The sequence below is a fragment of the Melanotaenia boesemani genome, chromosome 5, assembly GCF_017639745.1.
Source record: "Melanotaenia boesemani isolate fMelBoe1 chromosome 5, fMelBoe1.pri, whole genome shotgun sequence".
In the NCBI taxonomy this organism is placed as follows: domain Eukaryota; kingdom Metazoa; phylum Chordata; class Actinopteri; order Atheriniformes; family Melanotaeniidae; genus Melanotaenia; species Melanotaenia boesemani.
The window spans coordinates 26,541,085-26,566,376 of record NC_055686.1 but is presented as its reverse complement, the minus strand read 5'-3'; the positions used below and the strand labels follow the sequence as shown (position 1 = coordinate 26,566,376).

The 25,292-nt window shown below is 36.6% G+C and overlaps 2 protein-coding genes and 2 long non-coding RNA genes across 6 annotated transcripts in view; all 4 read left to right on the top strand.

The window, feature by feature from the left end:
• The window catches only part of LOC121639986 (Fc receptor-like protein 5), a 907,115-nt gene extending 882,190 nt beyond the window's left edge, over window positions 1-24,925 (top strand). Inside the window, exons 19-20 of the mRNA XM_041985606.1 lie at window positions 22,976-23,041; window positions 24,418-24,925. Coding sequence (XP_041841540.1) covers window positions 22,976-23,041; window positions 24,418-24,503 — 152 coding nt within the window. The 3' untranslated portion in view covers window positions 24,504-24,925. The remainder of the gene's footprint in view (window positions 1-22,975; window positions 23,042-24,417) is intronic.
• On the top strand, window positions 1,825-22,685 carry LOC121640016. Of its 3 annotated transcripts, XR_006010303.1 has the most exons (10): window positions 1,825-2,095; window positions 2,294-2,548; window positions 19,835-20,146; window positions 20,402-20,668; window positions 21,247-21,495; window positions 21,716-21,829; window positions 21,952-21,967; window positions 22,064-22,155; window positions 22,344-22,525; window positions 22,626-22,685. XR_006010303.1 is itself a non-coding variant. In XM_041985679.1 (9 exons), exons 1-9 carry the CDS (start codon window positions 1,837-1,839, stop codon window positions 22,391-22,393), a joined length of 1,614 nt encoding a protein of 537 aa, XP_041841613.1. In that variant the 5' UTR covers window positions 1,825-1,836; the 3' UTR covers window positions 22,394-22,551. The 3 variants fall into 3 exon arrangements, 2 of the variants coding, with proteins under 2 accessions (XP_041841613.1, XP_041841614.1); XM_041985679.1 differs by lacking the exon at window positions 22,626-22,685 and having other exon boundaries at window positions 22,344-22,551; XM_041985680.1 differs by lacking the exon at window positions 22,626-22,685 and having other exon boundaries at window positions 22,418-22,434.
• LOC121640115 lies at window positions 3,254-13,487 on the top strand. The gene is made up of 3 exons (XR_006010369.1): window positions 3,254-3,317; window positions 13,116-13,186; window positions 13,459-13,487. It is a non-coding gene; the product is annotated as an uncharacterized LOC121640115 (long non-coding RNA).
• On the top strand, window positions 13,911-14,735 carry LOC121640090. The gene is made up of 3 exons (XR_006010344.1): window positions 13,911-13,939; window positions 14,232-14,501; window positions 14,614-14,735. It is a non-coding gene; the product is annotated as an uncharacterized LOC121640090 (long non-coding RNA).
• Window positions 24,926-25,292: the final 367 nt, after the last annotated feature.

Genomic DNA, 25,292 nt, shown 5'->3' with positions numbered 1-25,292 from the left:
TGCAGTGCTCCGTACGTCCATTGATGCAAATGCTGAAGGTGAGAAATTATTTTTCTGTTTTTATTTAAACTGAGCTCATATTTATAATCTCATTAGTTTCTTTTCATTTTCATATTCTATTCATATATAAGTGAATAGAAAGTTAAACCAGTATTATGTTATTAAGATGTTGGGACACCATGAGCCTCCAGAACAACTTGTGTTTCTTTTTGTGTTTATTCAGTTGAAATCTTCAGGATTACATGTAGATACTGTCTATTTACTGAAGGTAGACATGATCACATTCTCAGACACAAGGATGTAAAATGAAACATTTCTCTTTTCTGTACATTGATGGGGTGGATTTTATAAAGGAATGAGATGCTACTCTGACCCTGAACCATGAGATTTTCCCCCAGAGTTTGTTGGTTATCTGGTATTTATTATTAATATTTATTTATTTATTTTATTGTTTATTATTATGTATTTGCATTATAGACTGTTAATAATATCAGTAATAACAGCGACTTGTTGTTCTGTCTGCTGAAAAGTTGTTTAAGTGTCTCCTACAAGATCTGCCAAAGTTAGAAATTAAACATTCAGAACTAGAAATGCTTCACATCCAGGTTTGCTACAGATGAAACAAAGAGCCTCATAAACAGCATCAGTGCTTCATGACATGTATTTTATAAGTTTGTGTATTTTTCTGAAATTATGGACAGAATTCCTCCAAAAAACTTTCCTCTCATTTGGTGTTTTAATGATTCTGGTTGGATCAGAGTGTCTAACGTGTAACTACAAATATTTCATTGGTGTTCAGTTTATTTCTGATCTGATGATGTTTTAATAGATAACTTACATCATCATAGTGATGATCATTTCCTTGTTTTTTGTAACTTCCAGAAGATGAAGCCAAAGTCACTCTGACAGCAGACAGTTCAATCATACCAGCAGGGGGCAGTGTGTCTCTGACCTGTTCTCTGAAGATTCCTGCAGGAGTTACTTATAATCTGTACAAAAATAATCACATCAAACAACCTGATAAATCAGGAGGAGTTTTCAAGATCTCAGAGGGAGGCTACTACCGCTGCAGAGGATTTAGAACAGACACAAACTTTATTACATCTTTCAGTGACGCAGTTTTTATTCAGCAAACTGGTGAGTTTTAGAAATTTTTCTTTTTAAATACAACAACATGGATTTTCTGAGGACAGAAGATTCATTGTGAAAACATTATTTCTAAAAGTGTAAAACTAATGTAGAAGTAATTTAAGCCCTAACCTCATTCTTATCTACATAAAGAGAACATTTTTATTTCAAACTGAGGTAAATGAGGTTACATCCACAATCAGTAGATAAATGATGGAAATGAATTCAGAAAAGAAAGAAAGTTACACCAAGTCCAGATTGATAAACTGTTTTATGTTTCATTAAGATTTAAAGGTGCATATACTAAAGCTATTAAATATTTATAAACATTTTTTTTGTCTTCGGGTTCAAGAGAGGAGACAGAAATTTTTCTGTTTGTCTAAAATGTTTTATTCTTTTCCTTTGATTTCTCTCCATTTTATATCTTCAGTAAAATATTTTATTCTGTCAATCTTTCAGTCTAAATGTACCATTAGTGGTAACTGAATTACTTTTTTTAATCCATTGATTTATTTTTTTAGTATGTGTGTTAATTATTTTAAAACTTTCAAGTAAATAAATAAATATTTGATTAAGTCTGAAAACCACAGATGTAGAAAATAAATTTGTAAAACAGAGTTGATATGAAAAATTAAAGATCATGTCATTTTTCTGTAGATTTTCTGTGTGTGTAAGTTTTCTAACTGCATGTTTGTATGAACAGTTTCCATGAAGCCCACAGTGGTCCTGCAGCCCAGCTGGACTCTGATATACAGAGGTGAGACAATCACTGCCAGATGTGAGATCCAGGAAGGTGGAGGAACTCAGTGGACGTATGAATGGAGACCAACCAGGTTAAATAGACCTCCATCATCCAGAGAACACAGGATCAGCAGAGTTACTGACAGTGGAGACTACAGCTGCCGGGGAAGAAGAGACGTGTTTTATTTAACACAGTGGAGTGATGTCGTCTCAGTAACTGTATCAGGTAAGTTGGACGTCTTTCATCCATTTTAACTCTGTTTTCATCTGATTCATCCAAACAAGAAGGAAACACTTCCAACAACATCATGGTTGTTTTCCTCTTATTTTATATAATCTGGAGTTTGTGTCCTCAAACATTTCTGTTACATCTCTTACATGGTGACATGTAGAATAATAATAATACATTATTATTAACTTCCAGAAGATGAAGCCAAAGCCACTCTGACACCAGACAGTTCAATCCTACCAGCAGGGGGCAGTGTGACTCTGACCTGTTCTCTGAAGATTCCTGTAGGATTCACTTATAATCTGTACAGAAATAATCACATCAAACAATCTGATGAACCAGGAGGAGTTTTCAAGATCTCAGAGGGAGGCAAATACACCTGCAGAGGATTTAGAAGAGACACAAACTTTATTACATCTTTCAGTAACACAGTCTTTATTCAGCAAACTGGTGAGTTTAGAAATTTCTTTTTAAATACAACAACATGGATTTTCTGAGAAAAGATTTATTGTGAAAACAAGATTTCTAAAAATAATTAACTATTAAATTCATTAAAAATTAAAGTGTTGTATGTTTTCAGCAGTGACTTCCTAACTCCAAAAGACTCCAGGGATGGAGAGCTGGTTGGATACAGTGAGGGTGATTGGGGGATGAGTGAGAGTTAAACAGCTGAGTGTAAAAGTTTAGCAACCTGGAACTGGTGAGAAAGGTACAACTCACCACTTTATTATCTTCACATTTGAAGAAGTAGATGCACCAACAGAGGAGCAGAAATTATAAACATACTCGGGCAAACTGTCGTGTGAAAAGCCAAACAGCACAACTACATAAATAACTACACATACACACAACACATCCCTTATCAATAGACATTGCAATATTTCTTTAGGGATTATATTAATTAAGACCTTGCACAGACCTCTGTACATGAAAACAGTTAAAATGTTTGTGCAATGGACAGGAAATGTAACAACGTCAACCAACTGCTGTCGTCGAAAAACTACCAACGCTATCTGAGCTCAGTGTGAAAGGGAAGGAAACGGAGGGGGTTTTAATTTAAGAAGAGAAGTTAGAAAAACATTAGTCTCACATGCATGTCAGATGTAACGTCTCCTTCATCATTACTGTTGATGCACATTAGAAGACTTTCTGAGTGGCTGTGCAGCAGGACTGGATGTGATGATGGATCACTCTTTTCTCTGTGTGCTGGGGTTATTCTGTAAGTACATCACTGACTTTCTGTCTGCAAATGATAGAAAATATTTCTATATAGTGAGAATGACTGTGTATCATTGGTTTAATGTGTTTCTCCGAGAGCCTGAGAAGAACAGAGCTGTGTGTTTCTTGTTAATCAGATTGTTTACTCTCAAAAGTAAAAAATGTGATTTACTTGGGGGGGTACATATTCTGGCAGACCCCTCTGCCAGAATAATCAGCCCCTTCCATTTTTCACTCCAGATGACTTACAGCCACCAAATTCACAACATCAATCAATAATCACGATCTGACTCTATTCCCAAAAGTAAAAAAAAATGCTGGGTCCAATAGGTTCCGATTTACTGAGTGGGTCCATATCCTGGCAGACCTCTCTGCAGAACATGGACCCCAATGGACCTACAACTGAAAGTGGTCCATGAATGGCGTCTTATGGTTTGGTTGTCGGCCCCTTTTATGATGGAAACACACAAAACAGCAAAACCGGACCACCAACCAAACCGAACCAAACTCCTCAGTTGAAACGAGGCTTTACATGCCGTCCACATGCGAGTTGCTTCAATCTTCAACTGTGCTACATGTGAGGGTGCTTTTCACAGCAAGGGAGCTTTTTTCAGCTCAACACTTATTTCTCTCCACTTCCGTAAAAAAATGATTTCAGACAGTATGCAGAAATCGTTCCGATGAGTTTCTGCCATCAGTATAGACGCTGAAGTGAAGACCAGTTAATGATATTCAGTCTAATTCTTTAGACAAACTGAAAGGGAAGATTTAAAACTTACAGTCAAAGGAGTTGATGATCATGTGGAGAGATTCTGAACAAAAACACAACTGAGAAAAGTCCAGTCGGCTATAAATTGTGTTATTTAAAATGTAATCTCATGAAAATTCTTTTCTTTATGTTTAAATAGTATTGGATAATATCTTTAAGTAGCCTCTTACAGTCATAGCACCTGCACATATTTTTGTCATCCAACACTGAAACAAGGTGCAAATTTAGAGCAAGCAGAACCTCAGTTGTCTCAAACATCATGGTCTAGTGTCACCACTTTGTGGTAGAAAATGGGATATGAATTCACACAAAGCACAAGCAGACCAGAGAATTTGATGCCCAGGGACCACCAGCTCAGGATCTCCAGGCATCACGAGTGTCATGCAGGTTTTAGATCAGGGATCTAACAAACTTACATTACGTCATTATCTAATTCAAACTTCCTTCATTCTTGTCATTATAGGAGCTGTGCCTCTCAGTTTTATGCAGGCATCAGATCCACTATATTCTTGCAAAATATCTCTAGTTTTGTTTTTACTTGTGTGAGCAACACAAAATCTCTTAATTTTATTTTGACCTTATGTTTGCATGAAATATGAGTATTGGGCTTGTCTTTTACATGTTCCTGGGTGTTCAGATTTGATGGAGTCTCTGTTTATCTTGTTTCCTGTTTTGTTTTGTAAAACATTTTCACGTGTGTGTTTGTATTTGTCTGTGTGTGGGATTTACTTCCCTATCACACCTGGGTCCCCTTTCAGGAAGCGGGTTTAATAAAAACTCAGAGTTATGGGAATCTTTTTTTTAATTTTTTTTATTTAACCTTTATTTAACCAGGAAGTCCCATTGAGATTCAGAATCTCTTTTACAAGAGAGACCTGGCCAAGGTAGCAGCCAAATACAGTTTACAAATACACAAAAATTAAGCAAAATAAACACATTAAGATTTAGAGCAACTATTTAAAAACACAGTGAGCCTCTCAAGAAAAACAAACACATGTCTCCTTTACCACACTCTTTATGATTGCCTTAAATTTATCCACTGAAATAAATGATTCATTTAAGATCTCTTTGTAAATCGTTCCATGTCCATGGTGCAGAATAGGAAAAGGCTGTTTTTCCCAACTCTGTGAGTGACCGGGGAACAGTGAAAAGCAAGCGATTTGCAGAGCGGAGCCGGTAACTCCCAGAACTGACGCAGAGTAGGTCACAAAGATATCCTGGAAGTTTTCCCGATATTGCTTTATAGATGAAAAAATACCAGTGATGTTTTCTGCGAGTGGTTAGTGATGTCCAACCGACCAGATTATGAAGAGTGCAGTGGTGAGTGAGGGATTTTGCATTTGTTATAAATCGTAATGATGCATGATACACTGAATCGAGTTTATGCAAAATTGATGAGGCTGCATGCATATACAAGGTATCACCATAATCAATCACAGACCAAAAAGTAGCATTCACAAGTTTTTTCTTTGCGCTGAAAGTAAAGCAAGATCTATGTCTAAAATAAAAACCAACCTTCACTTTGAGCATTTTGATTAAAGTGGTGATGTGTACACTAAATGTAAGCTTATCATCAGTCCATATACCCAAGTACTTGTACGATGAAACCCTCTCAATGAGTTTCCCATCTGATGTAGAGATGTTATAATCACCTAATGGGGATCGGGCTTTTCAGAAGACCATAAATTTTGTTTTCCGAACATTTAAAATCAATTTCACGTTCAGAAGTGCAATTTCTAAAGACTGAAATGCAGCCTGAAGATCTTGCACAGCCCCTATGGTGGATGGAGCATAGGTGTAAATGACTGTATCATCAGCATATAGATGTATTTTTGATTTAATATCTTTTCATTTATGAAAATAGAAATAGGCCCCAGAATAGATCCCTGTGGAACACTTTTCACTATGTTAAGGAATTCAGATTTATGGCCTTCTACAAAAACCCACTGGGAACGATCTGTAAGATAATTTTGAAACCATTTTGTGGTATTACAACTAAAACCAATTGATCTTAATTTGTCAATAAGCAATCCATGGTCAACTGAGTCAAATGCCTTAGAGAGATCCACAAATAAGGCAGTGCTGTTTTTAATCTAAGGCTCCAATTATGTCATTTATTACAACTGTGGCAGCAGTGACAGTGCTATGACCAGCTCTAAAACCCGACTGAACATTATTTAAAATATTTTTATCAGCCAATTTACACAAGACTCAAGGATCTTAGCCAGAACTGAAAGTTTAGAAATTGGATGAAAATTGTTCAAATCTGCAGGATCGCCACCTTTAAATAAAGGGAGAATTTGGGCTGATTTCCAATTTTTAGGTATAGTATTAGAGCAAAGACTCAAATTAAAAATATGAGTGATGGGCTCAGCAATAATATCAGCTGCAACCTTTAAGAGGTATGGATCCAGTGTATCTGGACCTGCAGACGTTTTGTGATCAATTTCTTTCAGTGCTTTATGAACTTGAGAAACGGAGACAGGTTTAAAATCAAACAGCTCCTTATTTCTATATTCTACTGAGTTGGCTGGGCTTGAGACAGGTGTATTCACATTTTTGTGATCAAATATAGATCCAGCTTGAATAAAGTGTTTGTTAAACTGATTGACCATAATATCTTTGTCTTTTATTTTGTCTAAGCCAACAAGAATTTCTTCCTGGAGGATTGAGGCCATGTCTGTACCAGACAGGGATTTAATTCAATTTCCAAAATTTTGCAGGGTTTGTTGATTTTCTGTAACTGATTTTAAATAGAATTCAGATTTGGATTTTCGGATCATTAAAGTACACTTATTTCTTAGAGTTCTAAATGCTGTCCAATCTTGAGAGGAATTTGAAAATCTAGCCTGCACCCACAATTTATTCCTCAAACAAATTTGCTCTTTGAGACTGTCTGAAAACCATGGATTTTCCCTACCACTGACCCGAAACTTCTTGATTGGTGCATGTTTGTTAGTAATAGAAAGAAAAATTGATTGGAAATATTGCCATGCCAATTCAACAACAGAAATCAGAGAAACTCTATTGAGATTATTTTGGTATAGGTCACGCAGAAAAGCCTGCTGTTCAAAGTTTTTAAAGTGTCTTTTAAAAATGAGACGAGGTTTTACCTTGGGGATTTTAGCATTTCTGACACAAGCAATTACACAATGATCACTAATATCATTACAAAATATAGCAGGTGAAATGTACTTGTGAGCTATATTTGTTATAATTAAATCAAGAATAGCAGATTTATTATGTACTTTGGGATTTAATCTAGTTGGTTCATTTATAAGTTGCACCAAGTTTAATGTATCACACAATTTCTTTAGACAATCTGAATTTTCTGAATCCAAATTTAAATCACCCATAAGAATGAATTCAGAATTATTTATTTCGTGTAAAATATCTGAAATAGATTGAAGGGCATCTTTAGAGGCAGATGGGGGCCTATAACAGCCAACTACAGTGACATGAGTGTCCTTTGAAATGGTCACTTTAATTGCCAAGAGTTCAAACTGTTTAGCTTTTGTAACTGAGAGTGTAACAGAGCTTATGAACCTTGATTTTACATAGATTGCAACCCCACCCCCTTTACCAACTCGATCAGTTCGAAGAACTTTATAACCTTCAGTTGAAATTGATTCATCAGGTATAGAATTCTTAAGCCAAGTTTCGGATAAGATCATTAAATCAGTGTTTGTAGTATTAGCCCAGATCTTGGGCATATCAATTTTAGGGACAAGGCTTCTAACATTTAAATGTATAAACCCAAGACCATCTCTACTTTTGAATTCTGAGGGGGTAGATAAGCACTGCGAATTAGCATACAGAGATGTGGCTAGCAGGCAAAGCTGGAGAATTAGCATGCAAAGCTGTATGCTAGCATGCAGAGCCTGAGGTTAGCATGTATTGCTTGAGGCTAGCAGACAATACCGACTCATGGAGGATAACAAGAAGAGCTTCCAGCAAAGAGATAGCAGTCCAGTTTGGTAAAAAGAGAGGCTAGCACAAAGGTCTAACAACTTCAAACTGGTATCTAGTAGCATGGGCTGTGAGTCTTTATCAGATTTTTTAGCAGGTTTTGTATACTTAGCTTTAGAGTTCACACAAAGAAGGGTGTTTAACAGCTAGCAAAATTTGTTGTTTGTCATAGGCTAGCACATTGAGAATCTGTCCACTCAGGTGCTCTAATCCATCATGTGGATTTCCAAATAGGCCTAGGCCTCATGCAGTTGATATTCCATGGCAATCAAAAATAACTTCTGCTGAGTATATAACATCCCAAACTGCAGGAGAAGTGGTTTCCTTGAGAAGCATCACAGACATGTGCCCAAAACATTTAAAATATTACACATAAAACCATAAAAACTCAGATCTCAAGCACTGAGACCCACACAGAGAACTGACCTGGCTGCCATCTTGGATGAAGAAGGTCTGGGTTTTCGATTTCATTAAGCGAGTTCAGTGTAACTCTGTTACAACGAGTCAAACAAATACGGTTTTTTAACCCCAATGTGCAGACACAGACAAACCAGAAGGCACAGGATGAATCAAATAGAAAAGAGTTTTTAATGAAAGTTCGAGCTGAATCTGGAAACAGTCAAATCCAAGTTCAGGATCCGGTGACCACAGTGGTTCGCAGCTGACCAGACAGAATGGGCGGGCAGGTAGAGTGTGGCGTGGAGTCGGTAGGAGCTGGAGATGAGTGAACGGATCGAAGCTGGGAAAACAATCCAAGAAGTTGGCAAGGCAGACAAGGCTGGCAAGATCTGTAGCACTAAGAGCCTAAGCACAAGACAGATGTTGTTAGTTATAACTAACAACATTTGAGAGGCCACGATATACCAGAAGGGAAACTGGACGATCCAGCGAGGAATATGGAATGATCCTGTGTATAAGTACTGTGGTGGCTTGATTGATGGATGAGATCCTGGTGTGGAGATCAGCCCAGGTGAGGGGATTGCTGCCTTGGAATATTCTGGTAACCCTCCTGGCCAGGAACAGACATGACACACAAAACAGACAGAGGCAGCCAAACGCATACACTAGGGCAATCCGAGAACACACACACAGGGGAGACAGACAGAAACCCTAACAAATTCTGAGTCAGTAACTGTGGCAACAGACTCCGTGAAGCTAACCTGCTCGCTGGCAGGTTTTCTTCATCTAATCCTGAGTTTCTCCTCCTCTTTAGCTGCAGCCTGCAGACTGAAGGGAGTGTCAGACAAAGCATGTCCATTTTGTTGAAGAGCCAGTTGACATCAAAGCACAGTTACTCCACAGATATCTATGTCGGGAATGAGTGATCAGACCCCACTTGGCTGTTTTATTCTTCCCTCGTGAATATTTGTTTGAGCATCAACGTTTTTCTGCACAATCGATCATGTATCTGAAAAATATTCTCAGCCCTAATATTTTCATATGACACATCTTGGACATGCTCTCAGTTTGGAGCAAGTTCTTTCAGTTGCACTTCATTTTTGCCAAAGGGAGTTTTCTTTATAACATCAGTGACGCTGAGCATATATTATATGGCCTCTTCTTTGTTGTTCTGGTCTAAAAGTTAGTCTAAGCTGTGTTAATAATGTTGATATGTCTGTTAGTGAAAATGGACATTTTTTTTATGTATTTATTTTTTCAATATATATAGACCATATATGAACATATGATACAGATACATGTGTCTTTGACCCACATCACCTGGGTTTGGATTTGGAACAGGGATCAAAGAATATGTCACCCCTGCAGGTTCATCACTAGTGAGTGATGAGTGAGTGGGGGGGAGAACTCTCACACAGGAATCTCCTGAAGTCCAAGCTCCAGGACCATGAAATGGTCTGCAAATCCAGTGCTTCTCTCTTCTTTTTATTAATTTTAGTCTTTTTATGCCCTCTTCTTTACCTTTGGCAACTATCAATCAATCTTTCACTTCAATCAAATCCCATTTCTTTCCTTCCTTCTCACCACATTTCTTCTCCAATTCATCCACCAATTTTTGACATCCATCCACATTCTGATTCCCATTAAACTTTAAGTTTTTCTTCCACTTTTTCAAACACCTCACATTTGCAGAATCTTTGCAAAATATAAACTTCAAATCCCTTTCCAACACCAAAGAGCTGCCTTTTCCCATGGTGACAAAGGTTTCTTATCAAGGTTCCCTGAACCCCCTTAAATATTTCCAGACTATTAAATGTGTCCCAGACACACTTAAATTCTGACGCAAATTTAGATAAGAATTCCACCACAAATTCGTTCCCCAAGATTAAAAAAAATTCAGCTTTTCACCAGATCAAGTCATGGTTTGGACTAATTGGCTCCCGTTATTTTCCAAAGGTTGGTGCGTTCTGGCCCCTCTTGCTGCAGCTAATTCAGACTGGGGGTCTTTATAGCAAGGAGGTCCTGGACCTCCCCTGTGAACGGTGCAGGGGGAGCCTCCTTCTTTTCCCCCTGCCTCTCCTGTAGTGAATCAGCTGATCGGCTTTTCTCTCTTGTTGCGTTTGTTCATCATTCAGCTAAGAAGAAGGAAACTAGCAGTTTTACTCAAAAGTATTGTTTTTGGATGCACATGCTTAAGTACTGAGCTACATTTATTAGTCACATGTCAATCAGACCCATGTTACTGAAGCTGAAGAAAGAAACCTGTTGATAACAGCATCCTATTTCAGTTAGACTTTGTTAGCCTTTATTTCATACAGTTTGTCACTATTCATAGTGTTTACTAGTAAAACAGCTGCAAAATCTACTAGTCATCAGACAGCCATGCACACATCTTTAAAGATAGATCAGGTTCAGATATCTAGTAAGAGTTGAACAGTGAAGGAAACAAGGGAACATCTTCTCCAAATCATTGTTGCTGTGCAGATGTTGGAAACACAGATCTGATTATTTATGGGCCATGAATATGGTGATAGGAATTATGAACAGGCTCTGAGATATAAATCAAAGCAGCTGCCAGGTGGTAGAAAAGGAAAAGGTTGGCACAATAGATGCATTTTGTAAAGTTTTTATTTTATGTAATATTGAATTGATTATTACAACTAAAGTGATCATCTAATGTTAAAATGTGAAGAAAAAGCCAAGTGAGCTTTGGCTTGCTTTTTCTGTTGATACAAAATAGTAAAAATGGGCATATTTCAGGCATAATCACAAATGGTGATTAAACATGATTAATTAAATAGTAAATGGTAAATGGACTTGTACTTATATAGTACTTTTCTAGTCAGTTTGACCCCTCAAAGCGCTTTACACTACATATCACATTTACCAATTCACACACACATTCACACCTCGATAGGCACATCAGGAGGGAACGTGGGGTTAAGTGTCTGGCCCAAGGACACTTCCACATGTAGTCAGTGGAAGACTGGAATCGATCCACCAACCTTCTAGTTGGAAGACATTTCAATGGACATTTACTGGAGAATAAATGCCAACACAATATTTTAACAACATATTTTTGGGAGACTTTTCCAGTAATAACTAATAATAATATTTTCTGCAAATATAAATAAATGTGAGTAAAGTCTGATTATTTTACTTTTATTATGCTGGTTTTTCAAAACAAACCAAAAAATTCATGTGGCAGAGATTAAAACTGCAATACTGTTTTATTTATTTATTAACCTCAATTGTTTGTTCTGTCTGTAGTTCTTCGAGCTGCAGCAGCAAAGCAAAGAGAATCATTGTATGAAACTACTGTTTGTAACTCTGGTATCAAATATCAGACATGTTCAGTATCTTCTGTGTTTATGATGCAACATTTCATTTATCCTCTTTATTTAAGCTCAAGCTGCTCATTTCACATCTTTTAGGCACTTGGTAACATATTAGTTAGTTACACTTTAGCGCAGCGTTTCTCAATCCATGCCCTGCATGTTTTAGAGGTTACTCTATGTCAACACACCTGCATGAAATGAATGGATCGTTAACAGGATTTAAAAGAACTTGTAAAGCTCATTAATCTGAATTTGTGTGTTGGAGTAGAAACCTGGCAGACATGAGCCATGAGGACCTGGATTGAGAAACACTGCTTTAATGTATGCAGATATGTGAATGCAGCAGAACTGGAAATATGCATCATTATTTAATATGATATGATCAATCCTCCATTTATATTAATTTCACCTGGTTAGAGGTCATCTTTTTTTCTTAATATGTATTGTTCTATGTTTATCTATATTTATGATAATTTTATTCTTATATAAAATTAGTTTTAGCAGAAAAAACTGTTTTTATTTGCTTTTTTCGTGTGTGCTGGTGTGTAATATTTTTGGAAAATGTGCAAATAAAAAATTAAGCACATAGTTTTTTAAGGATTAAGATACATTATAAATTCAGATCACGTCGGTTTTTTAAAATGTTGGAGCTTTAATAAGTTCCTTTTTTTAATAGTAATTAATTAAATTGTTTCCATGTGTTGATTTCTTAATTTGTGTTAGCATTAGTTGCCATGGTGATAAATCCTAGTAAGCAGTGAACCAGCATCCTGATGTAAATATCTGAGCTGAGCTTCAAGTTTCATCGTTAAATCACGAACACACCAGTTCTACTCTGTAGTTGTACAGGCCCACAGTAAGGACCAAAACTTTTCTTCTGTTTTCTAACAAAACCTTCAAACTGAAGGAAGTTGTACTTGTATTTTTACATGTCGGTGGATGAACTCACATTTAATCATCTCAGGGATAATAAGAACACTTTGTGTTTTTCTCTATTTTCTTGTTTTGGTGAATGTGGTTGTTATGATGTTGGGTGCCTCTTTTGGCTGTTTATTGTTTAAGATATACTATCTATAAGAGATCACGTAGAAACCTTTAAATAAGAATCCAACATGTTTCAGGATCAGCAGGACAGGAAGTGTAGACACACACTAAACCATGCTGTGTTTAAAGGAAGGAAGCTTTGTGTTAAAGCAAGTTAACAAAGAGAGAAGTTAGAAAAATCCCACATTTATTATTTACACTACTCATGTTTTAACTTTGGTTTCTCTGCTGGTCTTGACTTCTCTCATGGTTTACTTTCATTTTTCTGTCTTTGTAAAAGGAATTTGTCAGAAGTGTGAGGATTAGTTGAGAGGATGGGACTCATTTTATTCTGTGTGCTGGATTTATTCTGTAAATATGACATGAGGACTTCTTCTGTTTAAATCATGGATATTAAGGAAACTGGATCAGATGAAATTAGGTATCAGTCATTTTCACCAGTGTCTGAGAATCTGAATGAAGAATTTGGGTGTTTTGTAGATGGGATTTTGTAATTTAAGTTAAATATCTGAGTTAGAATTTATGTTTTTTTACCATTATATGTGCTTATGTTGTACTTTAAACAACTCTGATTGCAAATGTTGATCCTTTGTTCATTTCTGTTGTTTCTACCTGGATTGCAGGGCTGTATACACTCCTCTGCACTGGACACACTCAAGGTGACATACTTTAGTTTTTCAGTTATTTTCTTTGTAAATGAATCTCAGCCTGTTGCCTCACTGTTAGACACAAGCTGACTTTTTTGTGGATTATCAGATAATTTCATTGTATATATCTACACAGTGTGTCGGCTGGCAAAGTGTACGCAGGTGTTAAACATTTGTTGCTGTTTTCTAGGAGCTGGTCTGACCATTGATCCTAACTGGTTGACTTTTTATACTGGAGAGTCTGTTACCTTCATATGTGACATGAAGGAAGAAACAAACACTGACTGGGAATACAGAATCCTCAAGGATGGTCAAGAAGTCATTCCCTACAACTCACATCCACTCTACGAATTACCACTTTTACATATAAGTTATAAAGGTGAATACCATTGCTGTGGTTGTCTGAAGACCTCAAATGATTCAAAGTGCAGTAATAAGATCTCTTTAAATGTTCGGGGTAAGTCCTCTGTTCTTTCAACATGACTAATTTTACTGTGACTAACATTTTTTAAGCTGTACATATGCACATCTTTCTTTACATGAACTTTAAATGTAAGTGTATTTATACATTTTGTTAGGAAATCATGAAACTTGAGGACCAAACATTATTTAAAAATGTGTTTTTATGAAAGTGGCATGTTTCTGTTGTGTTTAGTTAATTCATGTAAACTGAACCAGAAAAAAAACATTGTTAATATTTTCTGTTTTATGTCTTTGCAAATTGTTTGTGTTTTTGGACGATACAGCAGATAAACCCAGAGCAGAAGTGACAGCAGGAACAACAACCATATCAGTAGGAGGCAGCGTGACACTGAGCTGCTCTGTGGACAACTCTGCTGGATGGAAATACCAGTGGTTCAGACGAACCTCACACACTTCTGATTATCACCTTAAAACAAATGATGAACAAAACAGAATCATCAGTGTGTCACAGGGAGGAATCTACAGGTGTAGAGGAGAGAGAGGAGATCCAGCCTATTACTCTGATATGAGTAATGATGCCAGTATTAATATAATCTGTGAGTTCTATTATTTTATATAAAAACATGAATTATTTTATATGAAAGTTACATGTAATATTTTCTGATGATATTTCTGTTTGTGTTTTTCTGTTCATATCTATGGAAACAGTTTCCAACCAGGTTGTTGTAACACGACAACCTGACTGGCCTCAGATTTTCAGTGGAGAGAAAATCACTCTGACATGTGAGATCCAGGGAGGAGAAACCACTGAGTGGATGTGTGTATGGAGAATTCTTGGGTCAATTATACCGCAGATTTCCAGTAAACAGTTTACTTTCACTGTTTCTGAGCTCAGCAGTGGAGACTACCAGTGTCAGTGTAAACGCAGAGATGACTCATATTCTTCAACAAAGTGGAGTGAAGCCATCAGACTGTCAGTATCAGGTCAGTCATGTTTGCTGTGTGTTCTGTCCAGATTAACAAGCAAACTGTCACATAGAAAAGAAACAAAGGACCTCAATTTGGCACAAGACTGTCGATAACCTGCAGGGAAGGAGAGACTGGAGAGAGTTTAAGTAAAGCTGAGCACAGGTGAGGATAGGGAGCAATCAGGGAAGCCCAGGTGGAACAAATGAACCTGATTAAGGAAGCAATCACTAGAGACCTGGAAGAAACATGAACCATGACAATTAAATAATTACTACAATCAGTATGAGCAGCCAGCACTTCTGTCCAAACAGCAGTAAATCTTCTTTGTAGACAATCTCTCTGATTCCTGAAATAATGAATCCTCAGGTGAATATGTAACCTTCTTCTTCAGCACAGCTTCATGCTGCAATATTAATTAGCATAAATCATATCAGCACCTCCTCAGTAGAAATAAAATCACAAGAACTGTCTAATAATTCATGACTATACCTGAAATTTACCCGTTTTTACTGTATTGTATCAACAGAACGAACCGATGCTACAAATATTTACTGTTAACTGACCTTCCCTTGGGTAAACTTCAGATGTCCAATGGTCAGTAAATGCAGCATGTAATGTTCTTCTAGATGTTGTTCTAAATCTTCTCTACCATGTTGTAGATAATAATTCAGAATTCATATATCATCATCTCACCAACCGTCTCCATGGTGATAATTTCTGTAATAAAAGCAGCAGATGTGACGACTGAAGTTAAACAGCCAACATTGATGAAGAAACTCTGATAAAACTGATGATCTGTATAAAAACACATTTTTCCTTTTATCATTGAAGTGTGAGTGTTTGTGCAGCAGCATCACCCAAAGTAAACACCTGCTGATAAAATACATCACTGGCTGTTTGTTTGTCAACTTATTCTTCACTTTTTTTACATTACATGATGACTTTAGTTGTAATAATCAGTTCAATATTTCATAAAATCTAGTTTTAAAAAAAAGGTCCCGTTTGTGCCCATTTTCCTGGTCAGTGCTCCTGCCTGGCCCCCCATCAGAACTTTTCTAGACCCGCCCCTTCATAGCTGGAGTATAAACCATGTCTACCACCAGCTAGCTACTGTGTTAGAGAAGGTCCTGCCAAAAACAAAACTTTTGGGGTAAATATGTGACGTGTGAACCATGAACTGCTAGTTTCCTCCTTCTCAGCTGAACCATAAACAAACGCAATAAAAGCCGATCAGCTGATCACAGACAGTCGTCATGATTCATGGAACAACATGAGTGGAAAGGAAAGAAGCAGCTGCTGCACAAACTGATGACCAGAGATCCTCTAGAGCAGAAACTTTGCTGTGAAATGCAGGACAAGTTTAAAAAGAATGAGGGGAAAAGTGCGAGTGTAGCTCATCATTTCTCTCTCGCCTCTCCACGTCCCACATTCATAACAGAGAGATGATGGATGTATGGGGCATGTCATGCTGCACAAGCGTTAATTATGTTAAAAATATTAAAGCACTTAATTACATAAATTAGTTACCACTGTTAACACGTTATTTTGACCGTGCTAATTTTTATTTAACGTACAGACATGTAAGCAGCGGTTTATTACATCAACAAGAGGAGACATAATTAGTCAGTTCCATCTTTCAGATCATTTTAAATATGACAAGAGAAAAGATTTGTTCATCCATCTTTGATGGAGATTCTCACTGGAAGCTGAGTAATAAATGTTTTCTGGTTTATAGTGTAAACAGGAAAAGGGGAGCCATGCAGGTTAAGTGCTGGAGGAAGATAAATGTACAGAAAATAAAATATAATTTCAGAAATAATTTAAGCATATTTGGTTTATAACTACATTTGTGTTTCAGCAGGTAAATTAGACATCATTATAAATGTGTAGTTTTGTTATAACGGAGCTTAATGTCTCATGTGGTGTTTGTTATTTCTATGTGGTGCTACTAGCTAAATATAAACCTTTATTTAACCAGAGGAGCCAATTTAGAACAAACCTGGAGAGAGGCAGCACATGGAAAATAAAAACAAAAGCAGATGACAAAAGACATGAATACACATCTAACAGAACATTATCACACCAATTTAAAACAGATTGTAGGAAGACATAAAAATGGTCCAACTAGCTACAGATAAAAGTAAGTGTAACAATCCTGGACCGCTTCCATTAGCAAGTTTTTAAAAGATGACAGTGGTATAAAAGTCCTGAGCTTTAGTTTCTGTTGCAAGTGATTCCAGTCATCTGCAGCAGAAAAGTGAAAAGATGAATGACTGAAGGTAGTGCAGACTTTGTGGATGAGCAGCTTCATGAGGCGACTTGAGCCAAGAGGACGTCTGATGTTATGAATCTGAGTAATGAGTGAAGATGCAACTGTGTTTTTCTAATTAGGGTTTTATAAATCAACAGATACCAATGTGTTTATCTAAGAGAGTGAAGAGAGGGCTAACTGACCAGGGAACACAAGCTGTAGTGGTGTGTTAAAGGAGGATCTGGTAATAAAGCAAATGGCAGCGTTATAAATGGTGTCCAGTTAATAGAGGAGTGTTTAGAGGCAGCTCTATAAACGACGTCACTGTAGTCTATGATGACTTGATAAATGTATAAATTGTGATGGTTTTAGTAAATTTGTTTGTGAAATGAGTCACATTTTAATAATTTGTTGGTTTTATTTTTGCTCTAAACTCACCAGCCAGTAAACCCAGAGCCAGACTGGCAGCAGACAGTTCAATCCTACCAGCAGGGGGCAGTGTAACACTGACCTGCTCTGTGGACCACTCTGCTGACTGGAAGTTTAACTGGTTCAGAGATGGGTCAGTCTATCCTGCAGCTCAGCTCAGAAATAACAATGAACCAGGTGGAGTCATCAGAGTCTCACAGGGAGGTCTGTACCGCTGCAGAGGAGGAAGAGGAGAACCAGTTTTCTACACAGAAGACAGCCATGACGTCACCATCGAGGAAACTCGTGAGTTTTATAGTTTGTTTAAAAATTAAACAATAAAAACTCTTTAAAAACTCAAACTAGTTAAAAAAAATGTGGAAAAGACACATTTGGTACCAACAACAATAAATAATTAGAACATATCACTCACTGAAGCAGCAGTCACCTTCATGCAGTTTTATTTCTATATCTATTTTACTATGATTAGTTTTTTAGGGGGGGGGGGGGGGCTGGTTCTCTTAGGCATGGTGCGGGCCCTCTACCTTTGGGGGGTGGAGGGGGGGTGCTGACTCTGGGCTACTGGGACCCTGGGCCCTTCGCTCGGGCCGCCCTGGATGGCACGGTACCTGGTGGGGCCGGCGGCTGCTGATCTTGGCCCACTGGGGCCAGCAGACTATTATTCTGCTTTCTAGGATGCTGGACAGCACAGGTTAAAAAAAATAAAAAAGAGAGAGATGATGGATGTATGGGGCTTGTGTGTGTGTGTGTGTGTGTGTGTGTGTGTGTTTACTTGCATGCAAGCATATGTGTGCAGTATATGAATTAGGGAGGCCTGTGTTTATTCTCAATAGAGATGTGATGTTCATGAACGAATCGATTCTTTTGAACGACTCTTTTAAATGAACGATGGGAATCGATTCACAGCTGTGAGCCGTTCATTTGTGAAACATTCTTTTTATATACAAATTTTTGACACTGCCTTCATCAAATCAAATCAAATCAAACTTTATTTATACAGCACTTTTCATGTCATAGGCAACACAAAGTTCTTTACATGATTAAAAACATAAGAATAAAAACACTCAATGAAATCTTTCACACAGTCATACGCACACACGTATACACACACACACCAAGCCCAATCCCCCCCCCCTCCTTCCAGCTAAAAATGACTGACTTAATGAATAAATAAATGAATAAATAAGTAAATAAGAAGTAGTACAGTTGAGTAAAATGAAAATAAAATAAATAAAATGTGACATCATAGAAGTCTGATGTCCAACAGGCTCCGTTCATGTGAAGCATCTATGGGCAGAGAGAATTGTTTGGAAACAAATACTGTGAGTTCTATCCAAAACATTTACTAGAATTTGCACTGACTGCTCAGGTTTATCCTTTTTATCTATATTTTTCCTATAATTACTTAATCTTGTATAGTAGATTTTATATAGGTACATATTTTGATTGGTTGTCATTCTTATATATTGTGAGATTTTGTAAGATATTGTGAGAACGAGCCAGTCTTTTGAATGGCTCTTTGAAAGGAACGGCTCCTCAAGATCCGGCTCCCTTCAAAGAGCCATAAATCCCATCTCTAATTCTCAAGTCCATCCACACAGCCACCCGGCTGATCTCTTCCATCCTTCGTTTACACGTCCCGCCATCATAACAGAGAAGTGATGGATGTATGGGGCTTGTCATGTCATGCATGTGTTAATGGCATTAACAATTTTAACGCAGTTAATTACATAAATTAATTAACACCTTTAACACATTATTTTTGACAGCCCTAATTATTATATTTTGTTAAATCAGCTCCTTGTATATCTTACCTGATACCTAACAGTGTTTCTTTAGGACAAAGCTGGATCTCATGAGAACAATTAAATTTATTCTATTATTCTATTTCTATTTTCTATTATATATTATTACATATAATTTTAATTCTTGGTGGAGCTGAAGCCAAAATCACACATCTTCATATCCAAATGAAGGAGAACAAACTTTTCTTTCAAATTTGAGTAATTTCTTAGAGATTTAAACATATTTTTATTTGTTGTATGAGCAGAAAAACGACTAAAATATAAAAACTTTTGTTCTCCTTTATTTGGACATTGAGACGAGCAAAGCTCCTTTATTTGCATTTTAACTGAACAGTTTATCTGAACGATTGTAGATGTTTTAAATGCATATAGAAATTTTAAATTCACAACTGATAACATTAGTAGAGAAATGTTATTCAGAGTTAAGAGTCAACAAGGTCCAACATGTTTTCATTCAGATAAAATCTCTCTCCAGCAGATAAACCCCGGCCTGTCCTCTCTGTGTCTCCATCATGGCTGAGTCCTGGATCCTCAGTAACTCTGAGATGTGAGATTAAACCTCCGTCTGCAGGATGGAGGTTCTACTGGTATAAAGCTGTTCCTGATCTGTCACACCAGTATATCTCTTACAGCTATGAGATGCTGCCTGGTAGCCCCAACGGGACTGCTGGTAGTTCCACCATTGTTCATGGACAAACACACACAGCAGGATGTGTGTGTAGAGCTGAAAGAGTGGACCGTGTTTATTCCACTGATCACAGTAAACCCACATTTGTCTGGTCTGAAGGTCAGTTTGAATGTCTGTTTATTGCTTTCTGTCTCCATTAACCCTGACCTTGCCTACTGGTATCTGTGGTTCTGCACTTTTAAGGTTTTACAATCATCAGTTCATGTTTATTCCAAACATCTTATCCACTAACAGCATTTAATACTTTCACTCTGAAGTATTTATCAAAATTAAAAATTATTTTCAGTGTTTTTTAAACTTATTGCAGAGTTTTTTTTTTACAAAGTTTGACCTTTCATCATGTTTGTTTTTCAGATGTTCATCCAGCAGCGTCTCTCACAGTGAATCCTGACAGAGTTCAACACTTCACATCTGACTCTGTTTCACTGAACTGTGGAGGAAACTCTGCTGAGTGGAGAGTGATGAGGTTTACAGAAACACATCATCTGTCACGCTGCTCCTCCTGGGGGAGAATGACTGGATCCTCATGTAACATGAACATGAACTGGTACCACAGTGGAGTTTACTGGTGTGAGTCTGGATCAGGAGAGTTCAGCAACACAGTCAACATCACTGTACAGAGTATGTTATGATGCTTTGTTTTCATTTTTAAGTATCACTTATCATTTATGTCATTTCCATATAGAAATGGATTTTCAGTGTTTGTCTCGTGATTACATCCTATGATTTTGTGTTTATTATTGCTAAATTAATTCCTTCTGTGTTCAGCAGATTAAATATAAATCCATTCTTTAAATAAACTACTCTCTCTTCCATCACCACAAAGCAGCATCAAACTCTTGACTGTAGGTTTTACTTCATTCACTTCATCTCTTCACAAAACTATAGAACAATAAATATTTCTTCTTCATTCCTGCCTGCTGCTGTCAGGCTTTACAAAACTTCCACCACCACCTGCCCTGGACAGACCACACTCAGAACTAGACTGAACCACTGCCACACCATGTCTAGATCTGTGTAAACATGTATGTGTGTATATATGTATATACAGGACATGTGTATGTTTTTAAATACACATGATCAGATGTCTGTGTTTAATGATAAAGAGTTTATTTACTTCTTTATAAATCAGCTTTTTCTGAATCTCTCTACCAGCTGATCTCTGACTGAACTTAATATCCACTGACTTTTCTTTACAGATGATGATGATGGCGTCATCCTGGTGAGCCCCGTCCATCCTGTGACTGAGGGAGCTTCTGTCAGTCTGAGCTGCAGACTGAGAGAACAAAACACACTTTCCAGTGTTTCTTTCTATCACAATGACAAACTTCTCCAACATGATGGCAGAGAGGAGCTGAACATCTCTGCAGTGTCACAGTCAGACGAAGGTTTCTACAAGTGTCAACATGCAGGAAAGACGTCACAACAGAGCTGGATGTCAGTTACAGGTGAGCAGGATTAAATTATGAAACATTTTACTTTGTAAATCATTTTTCTGCTCAAAGCAGGAGAAACAAAAAGTTTGTTGATGAGTTTTTACTGTAGATCTGGATTTTTTTTTCATTGTGTTCAAGCTTGAAATCACATTTATTTTTCTGGAAACACTGAGAGAATTATGTTCTAAACCCTTCATATAAATAACATTATTACTTTCTGTTGTGTTTCCAGCTGTGTCCAGACCTGAAAGCTCTTCATTTCCTGTGCTGTTGATGGTTGGATCAGTCATTGGAATCATATTATTGATTTTCCTGCTCTTGTTGTGTCTCTGCAAACTGTCCAAGGGTGAGACCTTTTTTACTCTTTAATAAACCAAATATTCAGAGTTATTCTGATGTTATACAACAAACCAGCAGTAGAACAAAATGACCTACAAAGTCCTTTAACAACTAATGTCTTTTTAACAGATTTATGCTGCATCAGGTCTGTACATCATTCTTTCATTTAACTCCATCTCCAACATAAATCCTCATTATTTAACTTTTCTGTGTTAAACATTGTGTATTTATGATGTTTTAGGTGGATCCAGTCACAGAGCAGCAGTCAGAGCTCCAGTTCACATCCTGGAGTCAACCAGAATGAAACTAACCAGTACAGCTCTCCTCTCCACGGTCAGGACTTACACTTTTTATTTCACTAACTTTTTATTAACCTTTAAAATCGATGATCTGATTAGAATAAGAATAAACAAATAAATAATAATTAAAAAGTTCAGAAAACAATATTTTTATAGAATTTTCCATGTTTGTTCCAATCATGGAATAACCATTATCTTCTCTTTTTTCTCTTTTATTTCCAGTAGATGATGTTTGTCTCTATGAGTCGATCAAACCCACTGAAAGGAAATAAAATGTAAAAATGATGTGATTTCAGAAAACTTGTAACAAGTGACTGATGTGGAATTATGAAATGTTTCAGATGCAGATGAATCCAGAGATGTCACATACTCTCTTATTGAACTGAAACATTTTGGGAAAAAGAGTGAGTTACACCAACACACACACTGTTTAAAGGAGGAAAAACAGCTCTGAAGGTTTTGAGCTTCGTGTGTTTTAGTGGATGAATGTGAGTGTGTTAACAGGGAGGCATCATGAACCAGAGGAGAGTTGTGTTTACTCTGAAGTGAAGACAGGAACTGCAGGTACAGTCAGTCAATCAATATTATTTCTTCTACTTCTACTTTTCTTATTACACATGTGTACACACCTATAACACAGTAATGCTGCTCCATGTAACGTCAACATTAGAGATTTTTTCCTTTTTTTGTTCTTGTTCTAAGTTTTTCTGTTTTCTTTTTCTGCTACTGTTTTGCACTTCATCATCTACACAGTTGTTCTGTAAATACTGTCAGTCATTTGCATTAAACAATAATAATAATAATGAAGGTTTAGCATTATTGTTGCATGTCTGCTAACATGTATCTGGTTTTAGAGTCCACTCCAGTGTACGCTGAAATCAACCATGAGAATAAAGGAAAAGGCAAGAAAAAAAACAAAAGTACGTAAACTCTATGAATTTACCTGCATTTCTTATTTTCCCAAAAGTTTATTTTGGGTCATTCACAGCATGTAATTCATCAAATAATCTTAAAATTGTACCTCTTAAAAACCTATAAAAATATAATAATCAGAGTTGACTTTAATGCAGCGTTAAACCCTGAAATAGATGTTTTACTATAAAATCTAAAAACTAACTCAACAGATGTAATAAAACAGGATATAAAGGATTGTGGTCTCGGCTGTAGTTGGAGAGAATCTCACCCATTTCACCAAAAATACACTTTTCAACCGTACATCAGTCACTTATTCTCCTGACTGGCTTATTTCTCTAGAAGTAACACATTAACAGCTTTTGTAAATCAAACCACAACAAAGCCAGAAATCTCTGCATCAGCTGGATGGAAACAGGTGAAGCAATTATCAGAGAAAAATCATCTCACATTCATCACATAAATGAAACAAAGACGTGGAGAATAAGATAGAAGGAGGGATGGGGGATACCAACGTTCTTTCATTCCTCCCACCGTCCAAAGACATGCATGTTCGGTCTCTTGTTGGCTCTAAATTCTCCCTATGAGTGATTGTGAGCATGAGTGGCTGTTTGTCTCTCTGTGTTGGTCCTGCAATAGACTGGCGACCTGTCCAGGGTGTACCCTGCCTCTCGCCCGCTAGTTGTTGGGATAGACTCCAGCTTCCCAGTAACTCTAAACTGGAACAAGCCGTGTAGAAAAATACATGAATGATAATCAATATTATTTCTTCTACTTTTCTTATTACACATGTGTATACACACCTATAACACAGTAATGCTGCTCCATGTAATGTCAACATTAGAGATTTTTTCCTTTTTTTTCTTGTTCTAAGTTTTTCTGTTATTTTTTCTGCTACTGTTGTTTTGCACTTCATCATCTACACAGTTTCTCTGTAAATACTGTCAGTCATTTGCATTAAACAATAATAATAATAATGAAGGTTTAGCATTATTGCTGCATGTCTGCTAACATGTTTCTGGTTTTAGAGTCCACTCCAGTGTACGCTGAAATCAACCATGAGAATAAAGGAAAAGGCAAGAGAAAAAACAAAAGTACGTAAACTCTATGCATTTACCTGCATTTCTTATTTTCCCAGCAATTTATTTTGAGTCATTCACAGCATGTAATTCATCAAATAATCTTAAAATTGTTCCTCTTAAAAATCCTCCTTATTTGACATGTTGCATGTATTAACTAACAGTCTGCAGGTAACTGGTGAAGGACAATAAAACATTTCATAGATTATTATTCCTTTTATATAAGGAAATTATATTAAGTCCACTTTAAGTCTTAAAGATGATTTTACAGGCAAATATGTGACTCAGATAATCTCCGTTTACAGGAAAGTGGAGTCCTGCAGCAGGTGATGCAGCAGTTTATTCTGAGGTCGGATTAGGAGCAGCTCTGGATAACAATGCTGCCATGTAGGCTGCATGCTGTGCTGCTTTATTCAGGAAAACGCAAGACTGAAGAAAACTCAGTAACATGCAGACGTCTTAGATAACCTCATTTGTTCTTCTTCTGTGGTTCTTAGTCTGTGAAGAGAAGCGAAGCAGCAAAGAGAATCATTGTATGAAACTGCTGTTTGTAACTCTGTTATCCAAATATCAGACATGTTCAGTAGCTTCTGTTTTTATGATGCAGCATTTTATTTATCCTCTTTATTTAAGCTCAAAGCTCAAGCTGCTCATTGTTTATCATTTAGGCACTTAGTTACATTTTAATGCGTAAATGGAGCAAAAGATAAAAGTAAAATATACTTTGTTATATCTGCATTGTAGCTTTAATTGTTTTAAATATATTTTTTGACAAATAATATGAAATTATACGATTCCATTATTTTTTTGTAAACCTGGATGGAGTTTAAATGTTTTAATATATTTTTTCATGATTAATTTTTATGATAACTTCAAACATTGTTTTAGCAGAAAAATGTAAATAGTTTTTTTTTTACTTTTTACGTGTGTGCTGTTTTTCATATTTATAAAATATAATAATAAAAATCGAAAATGAATAATTTGTTCTTTTATTTAAAACATTAAGATACATGATGAGTTCAGATCACTGAGGATTTTAAAGTGTTGCAGCTTTAATAACTTTTTTTTATTTCTAATATTGAATTATTTTACTGTATTTGTTCTGTGACAGTCACATGACACATATCACACTCCCGCCTCTGACTTTTTAATCATTTGTTCTAATTAAGTTCAACATGTG